This window comes from Hemicordylus capensis, chromosome 1, assembly GCF_027244095.1.
Source record: "Hemicordylus capensis ecotype Gifberg chromosome 1, rHemCap1.1.pri, whole genome shotgun sequence".
NCBI lineage: Eukaryota > Metazoa > Chordata > Lepidosauria > Squamata > Cordylidae > Hemicordylus > Hemicordylus capensis.
In genome coordinates this window covers 307,717,341-307,738,347 of record NC_069657.1, presented here as the reverse complement: position 1 = coordinate 307,738,347, position 21,007 = coordinate 307,717,341, and the positions used below count along the sequence as shown (strand labels likewise).

Sequence of the window (21,007 nt, the reverse complement as noted above, 5' to 3'; positions counted from 1 at the left end):
GCAAACTGTTGTTGGAAGTCTCCTGAGTTTTAAGAGATGTATCACTTGGCACAGGGGTGTATATATGTGCTGGTTTTTTGTTTTTTTAAAAATCAGAGCTCCTATGGGCACCCAGAACAAGTGTTCCCTCTAATTTTTCTCATCTGTGTGTAGAATGAGTTTTGTTCTGGGCAACAGTATCAAGGCAGTGTGTGTACATGTGTATTCAGAGTGGGGCCTTCCCGATTCAACTTGAATGGGATTTAAAATTAACTGAACTGACATTTAAAACATGTGTGTGCATGTGTACACACACACACCTTAGAGGGAACACTGTCCAGAACTAGTTGTGCAATTCTTTGGATCTGGGTCTACATTTCCACTTGAGATGTAGATCCATAACAGAACTCACTGGCTTTGGCTGGAAAAACTGTCAGAGGTTATATATTGTAATGTGTGATAGCATGCTGTGAATGAAAATGGGGAACAATAGTTAGCTCCCAGATATTTTAAAAAAATACCACCAAAAATATCATTTACCTAGTACATCCTGGCTAAAGTGAAGCACTTTTAAAGTCCTGCTTAACAGGAGAGAGTTAAGCATGTGCTTATTTCTTCCATTAGTGTCAAGAGATTTAAAACTTTTACTGATTTTTTAACTGATTTTTTACTTATTTAAAACCTCAGGTTTATGTTGCTGCAATTTTCATTTATTCCTAGAGAGTTATGCCTTGTGATCTACGCTATTTCTTTTAAATAAACAAATGAAGTAAAATTACAGACTTTTTGTAAAAATTGAGCTTGTTAAAATCTCTATGTAACACTGTTATGACCACCATCTGTATTTAAAAACATGTAGTTTGGTGATTTCCATCAGTGCATATGTGGAAATATTTTCCTCTCATGCATGAGGCTCTTTGACTCCCAGCCAATGTTAGTAAGTGCATGAACTTTAATATGAACTCTATTTTATAATTTATAACTGTGCTGATTAAAGATTAGATTTGTATTTTCTGTGCAGCAGAGGATCATGCTTTTAACTCCTCAGGTACCTGGAATAGTTCTATTCATGAATCTACAGTATTGGAACAATTATGTGGAACGTAGATGAAATCATTCTATATTCCAACTTTGATGAGTGTGCCTGATTTTACTCACTGGGATTTCCTCCATGTAAAGACCAGAAGCTATGATGGCATGAAGCCAGAAAATGTTGCAGCTGGTAACATGATCTGCAGAGGAAAAAGGAGGAAGAGTTCATTTGTTCATTTGAATGGCTGATGAAAGGATCATTTAAAAACTTGTGTCTTTCTGCTTTGTATAAATACAATGTGATTTTCAGCATATGGAAAGTGAAGTGATTCTTATTTTCCCCATAATTTATCAGTGGAGGGTCCCCCGTTTTGTTTTCTTTCTTAAACATTTACAGCTTTGTATCAATGTTTGTTTTTGTCACTTCTGATTCCTTTGTATGTTTGTTCGTGTATCTTATCTGTGTGTACTCTTTTTCTTGTAGTTTTACATGTGCAAATTTCTGCACCATCTGCATTAATTGATCATATATCAATATTAATGTAATGATGTCATTTGTCTCCATGTATTAAGAATGTTTTAATTTCTAATGATACTAGCTTAGCTCTAATCATTACTTCTTTTTTAAAATGCTCAACTGTCTTCACTTTTAGCTGTTCAAGATATACAATAATGAAGCAGTTACTGACTACCTATTTTAAGTTTACTTATTTGATTATGATTTTGGTTTGATACTGATTCTCATTGTACTTAGGTCTAAGCTAGGTGAAACCATCCTAGGAGAAAAGCATTCTAACTTTTTTAGTGTATGAGGCAAAATAAGTGTAGAAGAAGAAGTATGAGGCAAAAGCACCATAACATATTTCTAAACTAATAAAGTGATTAGTGGTAGGATTATGAAATATTCATAATGGTAGTTATGATAGTGGTAGGATCATGAAATGATAGTGGATTATGAAATGGTACTTTCATGATAGTGGTAGGATTATGAAATGTTCGTAATGACTTTAAAGTGTTATGTATATATTGAAGGCCTATATCATAAAGACTATAGAAGAACCTTGGAGAAAAAGCTGTTCGTTTGATGTAACTAACACTTTTTTATTCTGGTTGGTGTGACAGGCCTGGAATGCAAAACCAGTGCAGAAGCAGATATTGTGTTGCTAGTGGATGGCTCATGGAGTATTGGTCGACCAAATTTCAGGACAATCCGCAGCTTCATTGGTAGTATTGTTGAAGTATTTGATATTGGTCCTGACAAAGTGCAGATCGGTAAGTCTTGAAAATACTGGAATATTGTTGGGGTAGTGGGGGTGGTTATTGTTTCAGGACAATGTTTGTCCTGAAATAACTAAATATAAGTACCTGTAATAAAGTGATGCTCTCTCCCCAGCTCTTGCACAGTATAGTGGAGATCCCAGAACAGAATGGCACCTCAATGCACACAGAACCAAACAGAGTTTAATGGATGCTGTGACCAACTTACCATATAAAGGAGGCAACACTCTAACAGGTAGAAATTCTGTTACTGATTTCCCTATAAGTTATACTGGGGGGAAAAGACACACAATAATACCATATTTCCACACATATACCCCACGGGGTATACACGTTTTTTTTTTACATCTGGTGAAACGGGGTGTGGAGATCTAAATGGGCTCAGGGCATTCTTTTCTTTTTCTTTTTACATAAAACTTGCCACCACTGCCATGGTAGTCATCCCACCCCAACACACACAGCCACTTACATTCAATACATTACTTTCAAGATGGGGGAAGTCCTGGCAAAGCAAGGGGGAAGTATGTGGAGAGCCTCCACTAGGATTCCCCTATTTGTACCCTCAAGACATCCCTTGGCCTCGGGAGCAGCAGTAAGTTCCATTGGGAGGGCAGATGAGGCAGCTCCTCGGCATGTATCATGTGGCTTTCACACAGTTGTGAGGTATGCAAGTGTCCCCCCCCCCCCAAAAAAAAACCTGATGGGATTTTTTGGAGAATACTTTGGTGTGGGTTATACTCAGGTGTGGGTATATGCATGAAAATGTGGTATATGGTCCTAAAAGTGTTTTCTTCAAATATATTATACTGATCTTCATATAGTAGACAGGCAGTTTGCATATTATTTTTAACATGTCTGCCGAAGTTGAAAAATGATGATGTATTGTTAAAAATGGAACTCTGTGGGAGTTATGAAACAGAGCTTGATAGGGGAGGAGAGGGAAAACCACTGTAAATAAAATACGTTGAGGGTGCCAGTTACACTCTTAGAACTGGGGATGAAGACTCGAGGATGACTATAGAATACAGAGTATCAGCTATGTGGCTGGATCCAAAGTAGAAGGAACAACTAATGCCTCCTAGGTTGAACCCAGTCTGGTACGGTAGGTAGAGTCTGGCTTCTCCTATTCCTTTCCCAGCAAAGCTTGCAATAGGAAACTGAGTGCTAGTAGGGGTCTGGATGGTAGAAGCTAGCTATGGCATGTGATCCAAAATTTCATTCAAAGAGCCTGTGTGCAGATCAATGTGAAGAATCAGATTCATTGCACAAGGCAAGAACATGGAGTTAAAGATACCACAATTTTATTTATTGCAATGCTGTTAATACAGAGGATTGGCTCTCCACCCTCTACAGTGCTGTAGATAGAGGCGCGCTACCAGCATGGTGAGTCCAACCTAATGCGTAAGGTGATACACCTTGACTATAGACTACAGACAGGTTATTGCTGCCCATCTTAGCCGACCTAATGTCAAGGTACTTGAATCATGGATCGCTGAGCCTAAGCCATCAAGCCTTTAAGATTGGCGATTCCACAACAGAATAGAGGAGGTCCAAATCCAGCACTCCCTGAGCCGTACAGCATCCAGGGACACTGATGGCATAGGACTCATCATGCCAAACATGTTTTTTAAGGGACTTACCGACCCTACACTACCCATTGATGCCACACTGTGCCTGCCATTGTGTCTAGATGGCTAGCTAACTAAGGCACAATAGTGTGAGGTAGGTAAAAGGACCCCCAACCAGAGCCAGTATGTTGGAGGCAAAAATATTTCTACTCTGCCTCCCAAAGGGTGACCAGCTACAGCCCATTCTATCCCTAGGGACAGGCAGAAGGGATCACTTTTCAATCATGGACTGAGGGGCCAAAGGCACGGGAGCTGCAATGACTCCACTAGCTCTTCCCCCAATGGAGCATTGGCCAATTGGCAAAGCCTCTTTGCTTTGGGCTCCTTTCCAAGGAGAGGCTGGGGCAAAGTGGCCACTTCCCAGATTAAGCTGGGGAGCACAGCTGGGTTATGAGAACAAGGGATGTGTTTCTTACTGAAGGAGAATTGCCTCAGATGGTTGTATAGCTGATTGTAAGCTTCAAAGTCAAGGACATAATGGCCTATATAGGCAACTTATGGAATAATGCTCTCAAAGATGTCTCAGTGAGCATCACTGAGAGGAAATTGCCCAAGCCTCACCAAGTATAATGATCCCCATACTAAAGCTGGAGTTAGACTGTAGTAACCAGGCTGGAAGTTGTGTTGCTGTTTCTCTCAAGGAATCAACCTTAGGGGTGTGTATGTGCATCTATATTGCTATGAGCAAGCAGCAGAAGTTTGATTTTGATTGGAACAACAACATGGGAAAAAGGTTAAGCACCCTTTTCCCATTGCTACCCATAGCAAGTTGGCATCCCTCCTCAACAATTGCATTTCAGTACAAAAACAGTCATAGATCTCCCATGTAATATGCAGTTCAGGCCTTAGTCTGTGGGGAAAGGAAATTCCTGTTATTTCATGGGAAGGGAAGTGGCAGAAGGCTTCCCTCATGGTGGGATATCATAGCAACTGGACAGAAGTGCCTTACTAGGCCAGAGCTTTTATGTTCTCTAATAAATGCCTGCACTACTTTTGTTTGGGCTACCTTTTATGTAGGAAACAATGAATAATGACTATCTGTATGTGTGATTTCAGGAACGGCTTTGACCTTCATCTTAAATAACAACTTCAAACCAGAAGTTGGTCTGAGGCCTGGAGCGCACAAAATTGGTGTCCTCATCACTGATGGCAAATCACAGGATGATATAAATGCTCCATCAGCGAGATTGAGGGAACAGGGAGTAGAGCTCTATGCTGTTGGTGAGTCTTATGTGGAATCATGCAGTAAATACAGAAATGGATAGAGAAAGAAACAGAGCAATCCTAAGAATGTTTACCCAGAAGTAAGTCTCACTGAAATCAATGAAATCAGTACTGAATATATCCATTAAAGATTGCAGCCTGAATCACTTGTTACCATGCCTGTGTCTCCTAACCACATGTGCACTTCATCACTATTCAGCACTATTTGGTAGGAGAACAGAGGCAGCAATGCTCTAGGCCAGGGCTGGTTAACTCCAGACCTTCTGCAGATGTTGGCCTACAACTCCCATAATCCCTGACTACTGGCCCCTGTGGCTGCAGATTATGGGAGTTGTAGTCCAGAAACAGCTGTGGGGCCTAAAATGAGCAGGCCTGCTCTAGGTGTACCAATCCACTTAAGCCCTATTCAGACATTATGCTTTATTTGCACAAGGGTGTTTTTTTTGTATGAAAATGCCTGTATGGGTGTTTAAAAGTAAACTTGGGTACAGGTCTCTCATATCTATGGTACAGATAGGAAGTATTACTGTTTGTGTGTTGAACAGCTGTGTATGCATACTGACCTGTATGTGTGCTAAACATAACATTGAACATGAATAGGACTTTAGTGGTTTTGAACTGCTCTGATTGCAATAAGGTGCAGTTGGTTGGAACCATGGTTCCAGGACCCTTACACACTGGGGGTGGTAATTTAGCTGCATCTAAAATGCAGGAGCACGGGACATAGTTCTTGCTTTTCCCAGATTCAAAGCACAATACCCCTACCTATGTGACTGTCTCGCTTGCCTGAAATGGAGGCTGACCATCAGAGTTTTACTTCATGCAGTGCTTGGCTTGGACTCAGATGGACTTTGAATTTCAAAGCAAGGGGTGAAAAGTGCTGACAACACCCATTTCTTGTATGAAATATCAAATAATTAAACATTCCTAGGTTATTTCAACCGTGTTCCACCTTGTCACTTTTTAAGGTATTAAGAATGCTGATATAAATGAACTGAATCAGATAGCATCAGACCCAGATGAGACTCATGTTTACAACGTTGGAGATTTCTCCCTTCTTGTTAATATTGTTGATGACCTCACTAACAATTTGTGCAATAGTGTAAGAGGTCCAGGTAAGTTTCTTTTTTATTAAAATATTATATATGCTGTCCCCTAAAATTACTTAAATTATTCATTTGGAACTTTGTTAAGCAGCTGTTGCAATGGAATGTATCTGTTCAGAATATCTGGGCTGCTCCCTTTATCTCTTATGTATATGTTTGTTCCTTACAAGCAGAATTGAGCTTTATTTTGCTATATTAGTCAATATTTATTTTACTAGTAATTATTTTATTATGTGGGTCACATACATTTCAGTTTTATAGGTAAATATGTGCTATGTATGGTTTTAGAACTTAAGTGGAAACAATAAATACATAATGGAGTTCCTACAGGTATCTGAAAAATAAGTCCAGCTGTTGTATATTATTTTGCTTTTCTGTTTTTGGCAAGCCTAAATTAATTAAGGCTTTCTATTAACACTGTTTCCTTTGCATGTTCTGATCCTCCAGCAGATTTGTCGTTACCTCCCACCAATTTAGTTACCTCTGAGGTGACAGCTCGTTCCTTCAGAGTGTCTTGGACTCCACCTGCTGAGAGTGTTGATAGATACAGAGTTGAATATTACCCTACTGCTGGAGGTGCACCCCAGGAGGTCAGTTAAAAGCACTGTTTGATTTCCGAGCTTGGGTATATAGTTTGGTTCCATGAATGGGGGTGGGGCAGTTTATGCTAGCAATTCATCGCTCATGGTCTGTAGCATCAAGATGACTTGAAAGTGTCAATCAGCCCCTGCATGTTAGACAACAGACAGGGAGCTGTCCAGCCTTGCCGCACATGATGTCAGCTGCTCTCAAGCGTACCAATGCTGCCTGTCCACATGACTCGTGCACCTGTCTGCTCAGCCCTATGTAGCCCTGTGTCTGCTCAGGTTGCAGGCAGTGAGAGCATACACATGGGATCCCAGGTAGAAGGGTGCACTTGTGCCCTTCTACCTAATTAATAGCCTGGGGAAAAACTTCAGGCCACCCAGTGGGGTAGCACCATGATTGGGCTCGACCCCGGCACTCCACATGATCATCCCTACCCTCATCCCTTATTTTCTTCTAGTAAATACAAGGGCAGAACAAAAGAATAGAACTATATATTGTTTGATAGAAATCTCTCTATTATTTTTATGCAGGTCTTCGTAAGTCGGTCAGAGACTACTACTGTTCTGACTAGTCTCAGACCTGAAACAGAGTATACTGTGAATGTATTTTCTGTGGTGGAAGGAACTAGCAGTCAACCTTTAACGGGCTCTGAAACAACATGTAAGTGAGAATCTCAGCATGTAATCTGAGAATCTCAGACTTTTAATGAATTCCTATGGTTTTCTGATAATCTTCAGAGCAAATTTCTACCAAGGTTCTGTGTAGGTACATTGCAGGTATGATGGTCACGGGCAGAACCACCATTGTGTGAATGGGTTTGAAGAACTGCGGCCGCTGAGCTTCAGGGGCCGCACCTCATGCCCCAGCTACGCCCTTGCATCTGCTGTCAGATGGAGGGACGTTATTTTGCTTGCAAATGGGGCCGCATGGCCTTATTTATGAGAAAAATCTGGCCATTGCCGCGTTCGCATTGTGGTTGGAGTGGCTCTCCCTGCTTTTTAAAGTCAGGGAGAATCTCTCCTGGCCATGCTGCGAAAGCAGCACTGGCCAGATTTTGCTCACAGACGGGGCAGCATGCCTCCCTTTTTTGAGCAAAACCAGTGCCATGTTTGCAGCATGGTTGGGAGCAACTCAGTGCTGGCCGGACTTAGCTTGCAAATGGAGCCACACAGCTCCATTTGTAAGCTAAGCTATGCCTCCTGCATCTGAGACACAGAGGGCGTGGCTTAACTATGCACCCTGCGTCTGATGTCAGATGCTTATGTCTGACACAGGGGCAGGGTTAGGGGGCTGCGGCGGTGGGCTGAACCCAGGTCGCTGCTGATCTCCCTCCACCCTGATGATGGCAGAATATGGAGATGAGAACAAAACTCCAAACATATGAAAAGCTCTATAGTTTGGTTTTTTAAAAAATTAATTTTAACCTCGTAATAGGTACACACTGTCTTAATGAAAAGTCATAGGAGTCAAGTACAGGTGGCCCTCGTTATCTGCGGTCCTGGCACCTGTGGGTTTGCTTATCTATGGTTGGGTTATAGGTCAATTTCTTTATTTGTGTGGTGAAAGTATGATTATTTTTTCCTATTCGCATTTCTTGATTGGCCGGAAATGACCTTCTGCTGTCATTTCCTGCCACCATTTTGTAGTACTGAGCCATTTTGTGACTCTTTCCTGCTAAAACAAAAACAAAAAAAAGTCCTCCAAAAAGTGCAAAAATCAAAGGATTTTGAAGTTTTGGGGGCACTGCTGGAGAGCAAAGTACTGTGCTTATTTCTGTTACTCCCTGCTTTTTCTTGTGATTTTCAGCACTCTTCAATATGCTTAGGAAGCAAACCCCACAATCCCCCTAGGGTCAAGGTCTCTTTATTTGTGGTTTTGTTTTCTGAGGAAATAGGTGGCATTGGAACCCCCATGAATTAAGAAGGCCTCCTGTAATAAGAAATGAAGGGGAACATTGGGAAGCTAATATTCTGTGATATAATTAATCCAATGATGAAAATCTACTAGTTGCTCAGACTAGAAAGCAGAGGGTGACTCAAGAAGTTATGAAAGGGGTGAAAGCCTGTCACATTGGGTTGGGCCAGCAGCAGATTGCAGTCTGCCTGGGGCATGGGAAATAGAAAATGGTGCTACTGCTGAAGGAGGAGCACCTGTTGCTGTCCATTTCTTGCCAGGGCCAAGGGAGGGGCCCCTTACCATGTTAGTGATCTTCACTATTTTTCAAGCCGAAGTCACTTTGGCAAAAACCCTTCTATGTTAGAGCCATTTCTCACTGCAGAATAATTGCTTATCCTTTATAACTAAATGAACAAGAAGCCATCTTCAACTGAGAAACAATAGTTTGATACTTATTACTAATTAAACATAGGCTAATAAAACAACAAACAGACTAACAGTCTGTAATGCAGAGAAAGGGAGAACTTCTCTGTTTGAATTCTAGGCAACAAATAAAAAAAGCTTACAGAAACTTAGACTCCACCCCAAGCCTGAACATAGATGCAAAACAGATAGACAAGCATGCCCCTAGACAAGGGCAGAGACAATGCCTACCTAGCAGTTCCAACATTTCCCTTCTTGTTGTGTCACTCTTCAGCCATTTCTGTCTCTGAATTAGGCATGCCTTCAGTTTTGTGCTGATCTCTGTGTTCTGGCATTTCCTTTTCTCTAGCTGCCAGTGACAATCTTTTAAGTGGAGTCCCTTTATTAACTCTTCTTGATTGGATCTCTTTGGTTCTTTCTCAATCTCCCCTTCTTGATTGGACTTCTCTATTATATCAAAGTCTACAATTACTTCTTTATTTTGCTGCTGTGGTTGCTGTTTAGCCTCTTCGCTTACTGGGAAATCCAGGTCACAGTCAGACATCACATTGGCATTTGACTTTTGCCTCTCCTCATAATATACAACACTGAGTTTCTGAGATAAGGCCAAGTATTCTGAAACACTTGCTACTTGATGCGTAATTTATGGATATTCCTCCTTTACTTCTGCAAGCTAATTTTCCTCTTAGTTCTTTAGGAATATATACATATTCTTTGCATCCAGATAATCTAATATGCTTTAAGTTGGCTTTTGTGGGGCTACCTTTGCATGCAGTCCAGAAACTGCAGTTGGTGCAGAATGCTGCTGTGAGATTGGTCTCTGGAACATCCTGAAGATACCATATTACTCCCGTTTTAAAAGAACTACACTGGTTACCAATAGGTTTCTGGGCAAAATACAAAGTTATTACCTATAAAGCCCTTAATGGCTTGGGCCCGAGGTATTTAGGTATTTAAGGGAATGCCTTCTTCAATATGAACCCCACCACCTCTTAAGATCTCCAGGGCAGGTTCCTCCGAGGGTGCCGCTGGTTCATCTGGTGATGACTCAGAGGCAAGCCTTCTCTGTAGTTTGCCCTAGAGCTGTGGAATACAGTTCCTGCTGAGATTACAGCTGCCACATCTCTGTTGACCTTTAGGAAACAACTGAAGACATATCTTTTCAGCCAAGCTTTTTAGCTATTTAGTGGTTTTTTGTGGGTAGCTATTTTAATTCGAACTTTTATGTTTTAAATTATTTTAAATTTTCTTGGCTTGTTTTAATGTTGTAAACTGCCTAGAGACTTGTGTAGTGGGAGGTATACAAATATGATAAATAAAAATAATAAATAAATCCACAGTTCAAAGGGTGTTACTCCTTTAGTTTTAGTTGGAAGTCTGTTCTGCAAATAAGTGGCAGTCATTACAGCTTCTCCCCAGTATTTGTTTTCTAGATTTGAGTCAAGAAGCATACTTCTAGACATTTCAGTCAAATTTCTGTTCTTTCTCTCTGCCACTCCATTTGGCTCTGCAGTATAAGGTATTATTCTCTCATGCTTAATGCCTTGTTCTCTTAAGTGTGAATATCCTCACCATTATCAGTGGTGTGAATATCCTCACAGCAGCAAGTGGTGTGAATATCCTCACCATTATCAGTGGAATATCCCCCACCATTATCAGTGAGCAAAGTTTTAGATTTTCTTCCAAGCTTGTTGCTTACTCTTGCCACATATTCTTTAAGTTTTGGCAACACCTTATTTTTTCTCTTTGAGTAGGTAAGTATAAGTCTAGCAAGAAAAATTATCTATGAACATCAGGAAACAGAGATTCTTTCCTGATGTCTTTTCTGAAAAGGGCCCACAAATATCACTGTGAATCAAATCCAAAACCTCACTGGATTGCCTTCCTGTGGCTGATGAATATGTGCCCCTTGTTGTTTACGCTTTAAAAAGTTCAACGCATTTCACTTCAGATTTCCATGGTTTAACTTTTAGGTTTCTTGCCAATTGATCTTTTACTAATTTTGTAATGCATTCCTTCTATCATCAGCTTTGCAGGCTTGATTTTTAACAGATTCCTCCCTTTCTGCTTGCCTTTTCAAATTAATTTTTTTCAAATGTTCCTGCACAAACTCAAAGTCACATTTTCTTACAGTAATTTGCAGAAAATTGACAATATTCTCATATTCTTTAGTAGGGATGTGCTCGAAATATTTCGGGCACATCCCAGGGGGTGGGAAGGGGTTCCCCTTAAGAAGAGGTAGGCAGGTCCTATCTGCCCCTCCTGTGAGCTCCTGCTGTCCCATAGCAAAACTGTGCTCTATAACATTCTACCGTTTCAGCAGCAGCCCATCCTGCTGTCTCATTTAAGGTGCCCACTGTTGTGAAGGAACACTGCTTCCAGCATCCCTCATGCAGCGTCAGCATGCAAATGGCGCTGATGCATGTGCCAATGCCATTTGCGGGGCCAGTATGCTAATTGCACGGGCTGCTGCTGTCACAGTAGAATTTTATGGAGTACAGCACCGCAATGGGGCAGTGGAGGCTCACAGGAGGGGCAGGTAGGACCTGTCTGCCTCCTCTTAAGGGAAACCCTTACCCTGAAATGTTTCAGCTGGAGGGAGACTCTTCAAAGAGGTGCCAAAATGATTTGGGCACTTCCCTATTCTTTAGGCAAATTATTAAGCCAAAATCAATTTTTTTCTGGTTCAGGCATATTTATTTCCTGCAGTTCCAACTCTTGCAGTATTCCCAAAAATGAGCAGATGTGCTCTTGCATAGTGGGATGTCTCCCCACAGACGCAAAAGTAGTCATTTTGACCAGCTTTCTTTCCTACAAACTCTTTATCTCACAACCTATTGCTTCACAACTGGGCCCATAACACAATGTTGCAGAGTAATTACTTATCCTCTATAAGTAATTGAACAAGAAGCCAGCTTTAACTGAGAAACAAGGGTTTTATATTTATTGCTAAGTAAACACAGGCTAAGAAAACAAAAAACAGACTAACAGTCTCTTATGCAGAGAGAGTGGCAACTTCTCTGCTTGAATTCTAGGGAACAAGTTTTAAAAAGCCAACAGAAACGTAGACTCCACTCCCAGGCCTGAACATAGACACAAAACATACAGACAAGCATGCCTCTAGACAAGAGTAGAGACAACACCTATCTAGCAAATCCCAACCTTTCTCACTGTGCTGATCTCTGTCCAGTGCTGCACTTTCCCCAGCACTGAGGGGGGCTCCTTTAAGAGAAATGGCTTTCCTGGGGCTTTCCCAGAGAGCTCTTGGTAAGGACTACACTTATCAGCACTCCATGCATGCCTTCCAAGGTAACCTTGGAACCCAATAGGCACTGTTGCCCTTAAAGGAGTCCCACCAGTGCTGGGAAAAGTGGTATATAAATTTTCTTCATCTTCATCATTGTCATAGTACTATGCAGTGTGAATGGTTGCCTCTGCATAGTGCCAGAAGGGCTTTTCAGAGTGTGGTCAAAGCTTCCTACAATCCTAATAAACAATTAGGAAGCCACACTTAGGGTCAATTGGAGCCACAACTGGCTCCCAGCCAGGCCTTGTAATGAAGAGCACTGTGCCAGGTGGTGGTGGTTAGCAGCCCCAGCAGTGGATGCTCCTTCTTCAGCAGCAGCACCTGAAAGGCAACTTGCTTGGTTGACACCCACTGCCACACCCCACATCTGAAAATGGGCTTTCTTCGGATGCTTGTTTCACCGTCTGGAGGAAGCCCATATGTGTATGTGGAGGTCAGAAGACAGCAGTACCTGAAAACTCTCTCACCCAAGAGAGTCACACAAATGTAGACCCTGGGGCTTCAGGGATGAGCCAATTGAGCCCTTTGATTGGCATGAAGGCGCAGGCCCTAGCCAGCGCCTGACCTGGTTGATTCCTAAAGCCAGCCCTGAGATGGGGTGGGTGGACAGATACTGCAAGCCATTTAAAAGGGCAGTAATTTAGCTTTATCAGTCTGCAACTCAGGTTTACCACTTGTGGAGGTGTAGTTGCAATCCAGCACAGCTGATTGTGGAGGTATAGATCCAGTCCAGCACAGCTGATACTCATTGCTCCTCCTATAGATATCAAAGGAGTAGTTCAGCACTGTTTATTGCAGATCACAATTATATTGTGATCCACCAAACCAAATCCAAAGAGCCAGCCTGTTCAAGCTCAGTTTACTGCAACAAGTAATACAGTAACTGTACGATTTTCTCCTCAAATGACCTTTGCCATCCAGCTATGAAGAGCTATAAGTGCAGATAAGGTTGGGGAGATGAAGAATTGTATAAACTTATGGAAGTGAATAACTTAAGTGAATAATATGTATGGTTTTACAGTGGCAATTCCTTCAGTTAGAAGCCTGAATGCTTATGACATCAGCTCAACCACTATGCGAGTACGATGGGAACCTGTCCGTGGAGCTACTGGCTATGTGCTTCTCTATGAGCCTGTGAATGCCACAATACCAGCAACAGAGAAAGAGGTAAGAATGCATGTAAAAGAGGGAAAGGGAATGAGATAGAGGGGACTTAGATTTCTTTCCGTATGCCTGAGCAGTGAGACAGTTTTTGGCACATAGTATGAAGTTGAAGCACATTGACTGGAGAATTATATACACAATGGCATCCATCAGGAAGTTGTATACATTCTAAAATGTGGAAACCAATTTTTAATGTAACTGCATACGCTTTTTGTTTTTATGTCTTCTTGTTTCCTCTAAACGTTCTTGTTTTTCTTTTTACAGATGCGAGTTGGAGCATCAGTGAATGATGTACAGCTGGTTGACCTGATTCCTAACACTGAGTACACTTTAACAATTCATGCAACATTTGATGATCTTACCAGTGATCCTCTCACCACTCAGGAAGTCACATGTAGGAACAATATAATTCTTGTTATATGTTCTTTTTTCTCCTGATTTAGCAATGTCATGCATCAAATAGTATGTGAGTGTCCTAACTTGTTTACATAGTTATCCCATTACTTAATGATTTAGATTTATTCCCAAAGAATTTGGGTTACTTTTTACTAAAACACAGTTAAAATATACAATGATATGATAGTGCCCCTGTACCCATACCTCAGCCACCAAAAGTCAATCCCCATTTAAAGCCTTTCTGGGGAAAAAGTATCCACATTGTGCAGTTTTTTAGGGGCAGTCTCTTTTTGTTCAGATATGGATAGCAGAGACTTTAGGCCAACTAGAAACAGATGGTAGTGTGTTTTGGGGGGGGGGAGATGAAGGTGTTTTTAAAGAGGATTATTTGCCTGCGCTTTTCTTTAGTAAATAGGTTTTCTGTGGTAAATAGGTTTTGATATTGCTTCAAAAACTTGCAAAATCTGTTTGAGAGATGACAGTGGGACAGAATGAATATTGTATCCCATGAGAAAATGTGCATACTCATGAGTCTCTCAACCCAATTCTAGCTGTCTTAAAAACTATTCATCAATGGCCATTTTCTCACATAAGGTTTAAAATGCTTCTTGTTTCAGACCATGTTTAACATAAATGTAGAGTCCATGTTTAATATTAATGTAGACTCTAAATGGATCAGAACACTTTAGGATATATAGGCCAAAATATAAATTTTTTGGGGGGGGGGAAGCAAAACATATCTTGCCAATATGTTGTTGTGTTACAGTACCTTTGAGTGGAGCAAAAAGCTTAAAGATAAGAGATGTTACTCACAGCAGCATGAGAGTCTCTTGGGAACGTGCTCCAGGGAAAGTTCGTAAATACATCCTGAGATACAAAGCAAGTGAAGAAGATGACATCAAAGAGGTAAGTGAATTTTAGCAAAGACATGAAGATAGTTTAGGTAAGGTAAAGTGTGCTGTCAAGTCGGTTTCGACTTCTGGCAACCACAGAGCCCCTGTGGTTGTCTTTGGTAGAATACAGGAGGGGTTTACTATTGCCATCTCCCATGCAGTATGAGATGATGCCTTTCAGCATCTTCTTATATCACAGCTGCCCAATATAGGTGTTTCCCATAGCCTGGAAAACATACCAGCGGGTCACATTGATTGTTAGGAAAAGTACTAGGCGTTGTCCATATAGTGTTTAATAGGATCAAAGAAAATATCTCCATATGATATGGTGTCATTCATCTTGAAATAAGTGAATCCTTGTAAAGACACCACAAGTCTCTGGTGCTTCTAACAGAAATAGCCCTTGAAAGATTTACCTGGACTTCCCACTGGTTGAGAAAGGAAAAACATGCTGTAAGGTGGAAAGTTACATTTGTATAAACTTGGCATCTTGTTTATGTTTAGGTGGAAGTAGATCCATCTCAGACAAGCACTGTCCTCCGTGATCTTTTCTCGCAAACACTCTATAATGTGGAACTTGTTGCGGAATATGATGAAGGACAATCTGTGCCAGTAGCTGCAGATGCTACCACTTGTAAGTCAACTATTGCTTAATAGGCTTCCTTGAATTCTTTAACAAATGTATGGTTTGAAATTTCAGTAGCAACACTTTAGGTACCTTAGGATGATTTTATTTGCCAGCTATATATTTAATTAGATGCTTTGAAGATATTTTAATGGAGAGACCTGGGCATTGCTGACACTTCTATATTGTCTGTGTGAGCTTTTTGTTGAACAGCTGCCTGATCTTATCATCAGATGAAGTTGATGCCACTGGAAACTGTGGTTGCATGCTAGTCACCAATACACATAGAAGATACCAGATTAATATTTCACATATGTTGAAACATCAACACTCATCTACAGCAGCTCTAGCAATCATAAAAGTAAGCATCAACAGCATGTTGTCAACAACCAATGCCCATAGCAAGTCTATGCGGCATCTACCAGTGGCATCTACCAGTAGGGGTGTGCACGGAACCATCTAGCCTGGTTCGGTTCGAGGCTGGACTGGCCTCGAATGGAACCGGGCCAGTTGGTCTGGCCCCCCATTGACCCCCCCACCGCAGTCCGGTCCGATCCCGGACCAGTCCACGAACTTAAATTTTTCTTTAAAGTCAATTAAGTACCTGTAGCCCCTTTTGAGGAGCTTTCTGAAGCCGCAGAGGTGTGTGTGTGTGTGTGTGTGTCCACGTGGGTTCCCCCTCCCCCCCACCGGCCTTCGTCATCACTGCCACGGCCGGGTAAGTAATGCCTTTTTGGCCCTTTCGGGCCTCTGTAAGATAGAGCGGCCACCATTTTGGTTGCTGCTGTGCATGCGCAAATGCCCTCTGTGGGGGGCATTTGTGCATGCGCGGCGGCTGCCAAAATGGCGGCCGCTCGATCTTATGGAGGCCTGAAAGGGCTGAAAAGGCATTACTTACCCGGCCACTGCGGTGATGATGAAGGCCGGTGGGGGGAGAGGGAACCCGCGTGGACCCTCCCCCCCGCGGCTTCAGCAAGCCCCCCGAAGGGGCTACAGGTAGTTAATTGACTTTAAATTTTTTAAAAAATAGTTCGTGGACCTGCTGGACCGGACCCGGCGGTCCGGTTCCGGTCTGATGGAACCGGGGGTTGGTTCGGTTTGACCATGAACCGCTGGACCAAACTGCTGGGCCGGACTGGTCCGCACATCCCTATCTACCAATGCAATACTGGTGGCTCTTGTGATCTGCAGTCTTGCAGATCACCATTTTATGTATCTGCGGTTGGGTCTAAGAGACCTAGTTTCTTTATTCATGGTTTTTAAAAAAGGAAAAATTCACCTATTCATGGTTCCTGGAAATAACTTCAGATGTCATTTCCAGCTGCCATTTTGCATCACAGAGGCATTTTGTGGCTCTTTCCCTCTCAAATCTCACCCCCCATTCACAATCATTTGGAAAATTTGTTGGTTTTGGGGGGCCATGCTGGAGAGGTGGAGGCCAGGAGCTTTTTGGCTTTAAAAACTAGGCTTTTTGGCTTAAGTAACTTACCCTGGATTCCCATGGGGTAAGGTTTCGTTATTCACCGTTTCTGTATTTGCGCCTATCGGCAAGAATGGAATCACTGCGAATAACGAGGGCCATCTGTACTGATTTAGGCAATGTGTAGTTTTTAGAGTGGTGGACTAGAACTGGGGAAACCCAAGTTCAAATCCCTGTTCAGCCATAAAACTCACTAGGTGACTCTAGGCCAGTAGCTTTGTTCTCAGCCTAACCTACTGTTGTATTATATCCAGTATGATTTGTTGTTTTGATGTTTGTCCTAGTAGGGATCCTTTAGAGAGTGTGTGCAGGGTGGAGTCTGAAAGGAAAAGGGAGGGAATGGAGAAGGAGAAAATTGAGTTTCCCCCCGAATAAACTCTTAGTTAAATCTATATAAGATTACTTTGTGTTTGTGAGGGAAGCAGCTATAAAACATTTGGCGATGAGATTTTGAACCAGCTAAGTGTGTGAGCCTGCAAAGCTTGTGAATGTTCCTGCAACTTCCTTTCATCGCATTACTGGGCCTACATTCCTGAACTGCTTTCTACTATCCCTGCTGCTGATTGTTTCTCCAGCTTCCTGACCTGCACAACCTGTGAAGGTACTTTTTCCTTCTCAGTTCTGGACTCTGTTATTCACTGGATGCCCACAGCTGCGTGATTCAGATCCCATCACCATGATCTTTTTTCTTGTCCACCTCAGGAGAACTTGCTCTTTCCTGGAAACAATGGAGGTCCTATTTCTGCAATTACCTCCTCACTATACAGAGCCCTGATTTTACTCCAGCAAAGCAGAAGGCTATATTGCTTCACTGCCTGGGCGTGAAGGCCAAATAATATATAATCATCTGCCCTTTCTTGCCAACTTGGAAGGGGATGCCAACTCTTATGAAGGTGCTCTTCAAGCCTTAGATCAGTGATTCTCAAACTTGGGTCCTCAGGTGTTATTGGACTTCAACTCCCATAATCTCCAACCAAAGGCCACTGAGGCTGGGGATTATGGGAGTTGAAGTCCAATAACACCTGAGGACCCAGGTTTGAGAATCCCTGCCTTAAATGATCAACCTTGCTGGACGTTACAAGTACTGTTCTAGATCCCAAATGCCTGGTGAATCAATTGATCACTATGTCACAGCATTGCATGCCTTAAGTGTAACCTGTGAGTTTGCCAACTTTACTTATGAACTGATCAGGGATCAGGTTGTTATGAAAACAAAGTGCTCCAAACTGCTTGAAAAATTGGGGCAGAAACATACCTTGTGTAAAGTTATAGAGATGGCTAGGACGGTGGAAAATGCTCTTCATTTCCAGCTCACACTCTTGGTACCCCAAAACGAACCTCCTGAGATCTAGACTCTTCAGTCGAAATCTTTCCAAACCCAGTCTTCTCATATGGCATTGCCCCAGAAAGTGGCAGCACAAGAAAGGAGGAGCTACCAATGTGGAGACTCTGCTCACAAAGCCAATTTTGCTCACTGTCCTGCACAGAAGGTCACTTGCAACAGGTGCAAAAAAAGGGGGACACTTTGTTTGTAACTCTGCTGTCCCCTCCAATACTGATTCACTATATGATAAGGATGAGCTAGATGAACCATTTCCTGACAATGTTTTAAGTGTGACAGAATCAGAGCCTGCTTCATCAGATTGTCAAGTTAAACTTAATGGCCATGAAGTGTGGATGGTGGCTGATTCTGGTTCTCCATATACTATTATTTCCCATCTACTTTACAAGAAACTCATCCTTACTACATCAGATCTGCACTTGCAGCCTTCAGACATCCACCCATGGGGATATGGATTTGCCATAAATGGATACTTCACTGTTGTCCTGGATTACAAAGGATGAACTACAGAAGGGGAAGTGTATGTGTCACAAAAAGGATTCTCAGTATTGAGCTGGAAACATCAGAAAGAGCAATAGATAATGTTAGACCCAAATAGCACAGAACACATATTATAGATGATGGAGAATATGCAGAAATGATTGCAGAAATGACTGCTGATTTCTCGGATGTTTTTGCTGATATTCCTGGCACTGCCATACATTTCAAACATAAAATTCAGGTGAAGGCAAATTCAATACCTGTACAACACAAGGGAGCAATGTACCCATAGTATTGCACCAACCACTTAGAGAGGAGCTCTTAAGACTACAGCATGCTGACACCATAGAGCCTGTTGATTCATCAGAATGAGTCTCTCCCATTGTTCTTGTGAGAAAATCAAATGGTACACTTTGAATATGCATAGATTTAAGAGATGTGAACTCCAATATGGTAGTAGATTGTCATCTATTACTCAATATCAATGAAATGCTGCTAACTCTTAAAGAGGCCTCAGTGTTCACAACTTTGCACTTGTCTTCGGCCTATGATCAAATTTCTCTGCTCAAAATTTCTCGCAAATAACTCAGTCTTCATCATCCCAGAAGGTCCACCCTAAAGAACAAAAGATTGCTCTTTGGATTTGCCTCTGCAGCTTTGGTATTTCAAAGAATGATGCATACAATTTTTGGGACTATGGATGTCATCACTCACTTTCTGGATGATATTTTAGCTTATGGCAAAACCACTGAGGAACATGATGCTAAACTGACAGAAATCTTAAGAAAACTCCAACAATACGGACTTACTATTTCTGCAGAGAAATATCAGTTTTGAACACACGTGGTGATGTACTTGGGACACACAATATTTCAGAGAGGCATATATCCCAAAACAAACTTGGTGAAAGCTATTCGGGAAGCACCAGAGCCACACAACAAGGATTCACTTTGCTCATTTTTAGGACTCTGTATTTACTCCAAAACTGTTAGACAATTTGCCTCCAAAGCTGCTCCACTGCATCTTCTTTTACAAAAGAATGTAGCATAAACTGGGATGCATCCTGCAAGGCTAGTTTTCAGACTATTGAACTGGCCATTGCTGAAAGCCCTGCTCTCACTTCTTTTGACACCAACATGTATACTGTTCTAACCACTGATGCATCTGAATATGGTTTGGGTGCTGTCTTGACCTAGCAAAAAGGGGACAGGGAGTTGTCTTTGCTTCCAGTGTGCTTGCTGCTTCAGAGAAGTTGTATTCTGTCATTGGAAAAAAAAGCTCTAGCATGTCTCTGGGTGGTGAGGCACTTCAGGACTTAGTTGTGGAGCAGAAAATTCATTTTACAGTCAGACTATGAACCCTGATCTACTTTACTTACTATTTGGGTAAATCAAAGTCAAACAACCCCAAGAATAGTCAAATGGATCACCAGACTTATGGATTTTGATTTCCAGATGGAATATCTTCTAGGTCTTCAGAATACAACTGCGGTTTGTTTATCTTGACTTCTTTGTCCCAGCCAAGAGGATATACCAAAAGATGAGGCTGAAGGAGTTGTGATTGCGCAAATAGCTTCATCCACTCATGGAGTGATCATGTCTTCTGAATTGAAAATGACCCTCAGTGCTGACCAAGTGCTTACTGAACTCAAACATTATATAAAAAATGGTTGACCATTCAAAAACAAGCTACCTAAACATCCTCAATCATGCATGCATGTAGCAAGTGAGCTTTCTATTCTCAGTGAGCTAGTGCTGAGGACTGATCATTTGGTGGTGCCTTTTTTTTGCAACTTACAAGCAAAAGTGATCAAAATTGCCCACAAATTCACCTGGGTAGGAACTTGACTAAAAGGTGAATCAGATAAAGGTATGTGGCCTGGTATGGACAAAGACATTGAAGATGTGATCAGGTACTATCAGGCTTGTGCTGTATTTGACAAGTAAGTCACAGAAGACTTTTGCCATCCCCTTGACTCCAATAGGGTATCCCAATGGGCCCTGGGAAAAACTTGCTCTGGATAGAATGGGGCCTTTTGATAACCAACCCACAAACAAAAGATTTGTTATCATGATGGTGGCTTAGTATTTCTGGTGGCCATAAGTTGTATTTGCTGACAACATTACTACTAACCAGGTGATCCAATTCATGGCTGCAGTTTTGTGA

The 21,007-nt window shown here is 41.8% G+C and overlaps 1 protein-coding gene across 4 annotated transcripts in view; it reads left to right on the top strand.

Annotated features, from left to right (window-relative positions):
- COL12A1 (collagen type XII alpha 1 chain) overlaps positions 1 to 21,007 on the top strand; it is a 159,390-nt gene that overhangs the window by 50,816 nt on the left and 87,567 nt on the right. For 3 of the 4 annotated variants that reach the window (XM_053286901.1, XM_053286904.1, XM_053286905.1), the window contains exons 16-25: positions 2,134 to 2,283; positions 2,405 to 2,524; positions 4,974 to 5,138; positions 6,110 to 6,256; positions 6,695 to 6,837; positions 7,366 to 7,495; positions 13,483 to 13,628; positions 13,890 to 14,019; positions 14,788 to 14,927; positions 15,419 to 15,548. In XM_053286901.1, the coding sequence (XP_053142876.1) occupies positions 2,134 to 2,283; positions 2,405 to 2,524; positions 4,974 to 5,138; positions 6,110 to 6,256; positions 6,695 to 6,837; positions 7,366 to 7,495; positions 13,483 to 13,628; positions 13,890 to 14,019; positions 14,788 to 14,927; positions 15,419 to 15,548 (1,401 nt within the window). The remainder of the gene's footprint in view (positions 1 to 2,133; positions 2,284 to 2,404; positions 2,525 to 4,973; positions 5,139 to 6,109; positions 6,257 to 6,694; positions 6,838 to 7,365; positions 7,496 to 13,482; positions 13,629 to 13,889; positions 14,020 to 14,787; positions 14,928 to 15,418; positions 15,549 to 21,007) is intronic. The other variant, XM_053286902.1, reaches the window with a different exon arrangement.